A 6,095-nucleotide genomic window follows, 5' to 3' on the forward strand; every position below is an offset into this window, starting at 1 on the left:
CTGCTGCCCATTCATGTGAACCACCCATGTGATGGAGACCGTACAAAGAGATGTCTGTGATGTTTATTCTTTTTCTCCAGGAGTGATAACCCAACCCTATCTGCACATAGAATCATCTTGGAGGAGAGCTTCAAAAATACCCACTCTCTTCCATCCTAAAACACCAGGGTTCAGATACAAAATTCTTCTGTGAATCCCAGTCTCTTCCACTAAAAAGTTACCTTAGAAAACCTGTGCTGTCTACCTCAAGGGATGTTGTGAAGATCAAACACAGAAACAGCTTTGTGAAATATCACAAATATTATGAAAATGTCAGCCATGTTTAACTTCTTTAATTATGCTCTGTGCAGCAAAAGGTTCCATTTTCATAACAAGAGCAAACTGCTAGAATACACCTGATGACCGTGCAATCAACTGAAGTTGTCTGGCACCTGCAGGACTTTGCCACTTGACTTTGAGCTCATTAGGGCTTGTATCAACAGTGACTGAGGAGCAAGGCCTGGTGGTTATGGTCAAATTGGTCAATCTGGAGATACCACAGTAGTCTCTTTGGCCAATGTGCAATACGTAACTGGATGTTATTGAGAAACAAACAGTAAGGCTTCCTAGGAGATAGATTATACAAGTTGACTTAAGGAAAGTTCGGTCTGTTTATTAGCACCATAAGAATTTATCAAGTAAATGAGCATGGGCCAGCCTGGAATACGTAGTGTATGCATGTGTCTCAGCCTTTGACTTTTAGGTCCTTTCCCATAGAGGGATCAAAATGGAACCCAGTCCTAGTTGGGTCTAACTTTACCTAACTGTGTGATCTAACCAGTCCATTTACTTCTGTAGGTCTCCTTTATAATCTACTTAGTAATTTATGTGCATTTTAACAGAAAACTTCTAGGATCATTATGAGCTCATGAGGATTTTATATTTTCCTTGTAGCTGCTTTAATAGTATTATTATTATTCAAACCACTGAGTTGATCAGAATCATTTGTGAGGAAATTTTACTACCTACTTCGAGTAACTGTGTGGTAAAATATGGGCTGCTCTTCAACTACTTTAATGAGTCAATACAAATATACCATATGTTATTTTTACAGATTGTCAGTCAACAAACACCTGTGGTTGGGCTTTCCAGGTAGCTTGTTCCTGAGAAAGACACAGCCTCTGTCTGGACTTACTATTTCTAGAAATCAAAGCAGAGATGACTTCAGCAGTGCTTCAAGCACAGCACAAGGTGAATGAGCCCCAAATGCTTTGAGTTTCTCCTGCTCCTTCCAGATGGAGCTGGAAGTGTGCTGTCTCTGCTCTTCATGGTTTGATAAAAAGATGTGGTTGCTCATGCATGAATTCTGGCTACTCAGGAGGCTGAGATATGAGGACTGAGGTCTGAAGTCACCTTGGGCAGGAAGTCCATGAAACTCTATCTCCAATTATCCACCAAAAAGCTGAAAGTAGAACTGTGGCTCCAGTTGTAGAGTACTGGTTTTGAGTAAAAGAGCTAAGAGACAATGTGTAGGTTCTGAGTTCAAGCCCAAGTACCAGCACACACACACACACACACACACACACACACACACACACACACACACACGCACACATGCACAAGATGTGATTCATTAAGATTTAGGCAACCCCTGGATCTCAACACATGTGCTTGGGTGGAAACAGAAAACGTGGTGACTGTGAACATGACATTCTTCACACAATCTCAACCCAGACTACCACAAAGCCACCACAATGCTTTTGTACTCCTCTATGAGTCACTCAGCAAATGCACCACAAATCATTTTCATTCAAGACCAGCTTCCTCAAGCTACCCAGATCTCCATACCACTTCCCTTTCCTTGCAAAAGGAAAGCATAGTCTAGAAAAGGCCCTTGGGAAAACAACAACGTAATAAATCTATGGTAGGCAGTAGAGGTAACTTCCATGTCATGTTCATAGAAGTTGACAAAAAAAAAATCACTGTTTTTTTTTTTTTTTTTTGCTTAGCTTTTTCTTCCTACATTTTTCATACAGAAGCATGTCATAATTTTCTTAACACCCCTTCAAAACTGAGCAAATCCTCTCATTCCACTCAAGTATTTTAAAATGTAACCTGGCCTTCTAGATCATGACAAAAGTATCTTTCAACTTGCACTTATCTTTGACAAAGTAAGAGGATTAAATGTATTTTACTTTCTGGATTGTTGGTTTCATTTTTAACTAAGTATTTAGAATAGTGTCACAGGAGCCTCTACTCCCACTCTAGTCTCAGTCTCGACCAGTAAATTAGGGCTGTGTTCAGGGGAGGATGCTACACCCTACAGAGTTAGTGCATTATTCTTGGTGTCAAAACTGGTTTATATCCAATTTACTCCAAACAAATCACCAAAATAGCATAACTGTTTTTTGGTATTCATGTGGGCAGCTCAGTGTTTAGTACAGGAGTGTTTAGTACAGACAGTACCCAACTTGTGTTGGTTAAGTCATAATTTTTCCACTTCATGGTGGTATAGAAGTGATATATAGCTGGTCACCGGTGGCTCATGGCTATAATCCTCATCACTCAGGAGGCTGAGATCTGAGAATCTTGGTTTGAAGATATCCTGGGTAGGAAACTCCATGAGACTCTTTACCCAGCAGAAAAGTGGAAGTGGAGCTGTGGCTCAAGTAGTAGAATGATAGCTTTGAGCAAAAAAGCTAAGGGACAGCACATAGGCCCTGATTCAAGCCCTCATACACAGACACAGACACAAACACAGACACACAGACATACACACACAAACACAGACATACACATACACACTCAAGATACATGCAGAAGAACAACTGTGATTTGAGTTTTGAATTTTGATCTTTTCTTGAGCTAGAGATATAGAGTATGATTCTCTAGGGCTATTCAGCAATGACGGTAGCCACAGCTCTCCATCAGCCCTGTGACCTCTTCTGTGGTTACAGAAGAGGAACAGCCAACACTCTCCAGGGCTGGGCTGCTGAGCATGATCGGTTGGAAGGTCATGGGTAAAACGCATGGGACTTGCATGGAAGCCAGTCACTCCTTTTAACTTCCAAGAGTAATTTCCAATCTTTGGGAGCATACCTCACTCAGAATTTGGGAGCTGTCTTCAGTGTGTGCCACAGATCTTTGTATAGCAATATACCATTTTTGTTGATTAATCATCAATATTATTTAAGACAAACTTTTACAAGCAATATTTTCTTCCTGAAAATATCACCCCCGCCCCAGTACTTTTAAGGTAAGATCTTTGTATTAGCTAAATAAAACTTACAAAGAAGTGGCCACTTCACCTGAAATTTCCACCCATTCATCTCCCCAACTGCAACATGAAGGAAGCTATTCTTCAGTTCAAGAGAGTTTGCTTAAGGATCTGAAGCACTGAACTGTTTATGTACACAGGGTTTGCAAGACACGGGACATACTTCAATGAGAAGACATCACCATCAGAAAGTACACGGTTCACTGGAAGTATGGATGGGATTGAGAAAAAAGGCGTGACAGGGGTGTGGGGGGTGGGGTGGGTAGAAGATGAAAGGGGTGACATTGGCCATTGTACTCATTGGCATTGTACTCATAATCTGACTTGTTGAATTGAAACCCCTTGGTACAACTACATAAGATAAAATAAAAAGTGCCCGGGTATGGTATGGCAAGCAAACTGATTTCTGTGGCAAATGTATTGGGATGACTTACCTCCGTATGAGCATAAACATGAACTGGATAATCATCTCCCTTCTGACACCTGTATGTTGTGTTCTACAGACCCTTGTCAGCTAACTTACCAAGTGGTATGTTCTGGCTGCCTACAGAGGAGGAGACTCAAAGACATGCTTGCCTTTTAAATAAACATTTCAATCGTTTCCCTTATTCAAGTCACTCAGGATCAACAGTACCATCATCAAATGTGCCAACACAAGAACTTCAAGCCAAACTCAACTGATGCCCACTGCAGAAATCCTTTTTCTTCTGAACTCTGTGAAGTCCTTGTTCTTTCTCTGTGCCTCTGATGAGAATAGTTAGCTACTATATGCAAAGAGCACCTTACACACATTACTCCCCGCCTCCCCATCTAATGTCTTACTGAGGAGCCAAGGCTTAGGAGTCAGACTTGAGTTTAGTTTGTGCCTGTCAGCATAAGTGGAGGCCAACACCGGGCCACAGCACATCCCTTATGCTTTTTAGGTCTGGTTTTCTCATCTCCGAAATGAGATTCATCAAAGAAACCATGTCCCTGGGTATTAAGGATTAAATGAACCAAGACCCACAAATTCCTTAGCACAGGGAATTATGCATTCAATAAATAGTACATTGAATGATTATTCTTTAATAACGGTCGTGTCCCCGCCCCCCATTCTTTTTAAAATTCTGCAAAGTAGTTCCCATCCTCCATAGGGCTTGAACGGACTTCTCAGAGGTTGAAGAATTCACTAGTGACCCATACCTGCGACTTCCAGCCGCAGGCCGGAGAACCCCACCCCCCACATACCCCATCCCCACCCTCCCCAACCCCCTCACCCCCAGTCCACTTTATAGACTTTTATAGAATGTGATGCAGTGTCCAGCACGAGGAGAGAATTCTCCTTGGTGAAGGCCAGTGCCACGGGATGAGAAAGGCCGTGCGTGACCATGGGCCTCAGCCCTGGAAACTCCTCAGGTTTCCCCAAGCACAGGATGGCTGGGCCTGTGGTGTCTGCCACGATCACATTGCCCTGGTGGTCAAAGGTCACGGCGGACACGGTGATTCTGGAGGGAAAGAAGAGGCTCAGCCCAAAGGTATCCACCTGACCGATCAGCTGCATGGTAGAACTGAACACCTTCACCCTGGTGGTGCAGGGCCCGGTCTCCGGGGCCGAGGGATGATGCTCCAAGACGGCCACCGCCCCGGAGAGCCACGACACGGCCACCCCGCGGGGGTTGCACAGCTGAGCCTGCAGCCTCTCGGTTCTCCGAAGAACCCCCTCGGCGAAGTCGACTTCCAGGAGGTGCAGGGCCCCTCGCTCGGCGTCGGTGACCACCAGCCCGTTCTGAGGGGTGGTGTCCACACCCCAAGGCAAGGAGAACCGGCCTCCTCCGACGACCAGCTTGCTCTGGCCCAAGAAATCAAACACCTTGAGGGAGCGATCGCCCGCGTCGGTGACCGCCACGTGGCCGTCGTGGGTGACCGTGACGTCCAGCGGGTACCTCACGTCCGGCGCCGCGTCGCCCTTCTCTCCGAACTGATGGACGCAGCCTCCGGCCGAGTCGAAGATCTTCACCCGCCTCTTGCCATCGTGCACCACCACCACCCGTCCGGTCTTGGGGCACAGTGCCAGCCCCGTGGGGTTGACCAGGGTCCCCCATCCGCCGAAGGCGTGCTGACAGGTGAGGGTCCCGGGCTGGGCGCTCGGCGCGGCCCCCGCAGCCGCCGGGGCGCACGGGGCCCGGTGGGGCAGGGTGGAGCCCAGCAGCTCCAGGAGGTGGAGCACCGGCAGGCAGTCGCTGGTGTCGCAGGCCCGGCAGGCTCGCCGGCAGAAGGGGCACTCGAGCGCCAGCGTCCGCGGGTGCGCCAGGGCGGCCACGCAGGCCAGGCACACCACGTGTCCGCAGGGCAGGTTGCGCGGGCGCCGCTGCTGCCGGTGGCCGAACCGCTCAAAGCACACCTTGCACTCCAGCAGGCTGCTGTCCGCCTCGCGCACCAGCTCGGGCGGCAGCGCCCGCCGGCTCCCCGAGGCCGCCGCCTCTTCCCCCATGGCCGCCGCGGCGTCCCGGGAGCTCCCGCCGTCCGCCGCACGCTGCCGCGCACGGCGCTGGACGCGGCCCCCACCCCGCAGCCCTCGGCCACGGTCACCGGCCGGTCACGGGGCCCTGCGTCCGCCCTGACGTGCAGCGTCGTCCCCGGGCCCCGCTGGACCGCCATCTGCTGCCCTCCGGTGGCCACGCGGCACGGTTTGCATTGGCAAGACACATGGACAAGCGTCCTGTGCAGACTGGTGGTCGCATCCATCTTGGATGCGCTGTGTGTGTGTGTGTGTGTGTGTGTGTGTGTGTCCGTGCGCGCGACTGTCTGTCTGCCTGCCTGTCCGTCTGCCTGTCTGTGCCAGTAAAGGCCTGAATTCAGG

The 6,095-nt window shown here is 48.6% G+C and overlaps 1 protein-coding gene across 1 annotated transcript; it reads right to left on the reverse strand.

Moving 5' to 3' along the window:
- Window positions 1–4,508: 4,508 nt before the first annotated feature.
- On the reverse strand, window positions 4,509–5,726 carry Nhlrc1 (NHL repeat containing E3 ubiquitin protein ligase 1). The gene has a single exon (XM_042678585.1). The coding sequence runs from the start codon at window positions 5,724–5,726 to the stop codon at window positions 4,509–4,511; it is 1,218 nt and encodes a 405-aa protein (XP_042534519.1).
- Window positions 5,727–6,095: the final 369 nt, after the last annotated feature.

Source organism: Dipodomys spectabilis, unplaced genomic scaffold (assembly GCF_019054845.1).
Source record: "Dipodomys spectabilis isolate Male_0828 unplaced genomic scaffold, ASM1905484v1 ptg000045l, whole genome shotgun sequence".
Classification (NCBI taxonomy): Eukaryota; Metazoa; Chordata; class Mammalia; order Rodentia; family Heteromyidae; genus Dipodomys; species Dipodomys spectabilis.

Bases quoted from the DNA above. Each gene is read 5' to 3' on its own strand.
- Nhlrc1 (XM_042678585.1), bottom strand. From the start codon at position 5,726: ATGGGGGAAGAGGCGGCGGCCTCGGGGAGCCGGCGGGCGCTGCCGCCC.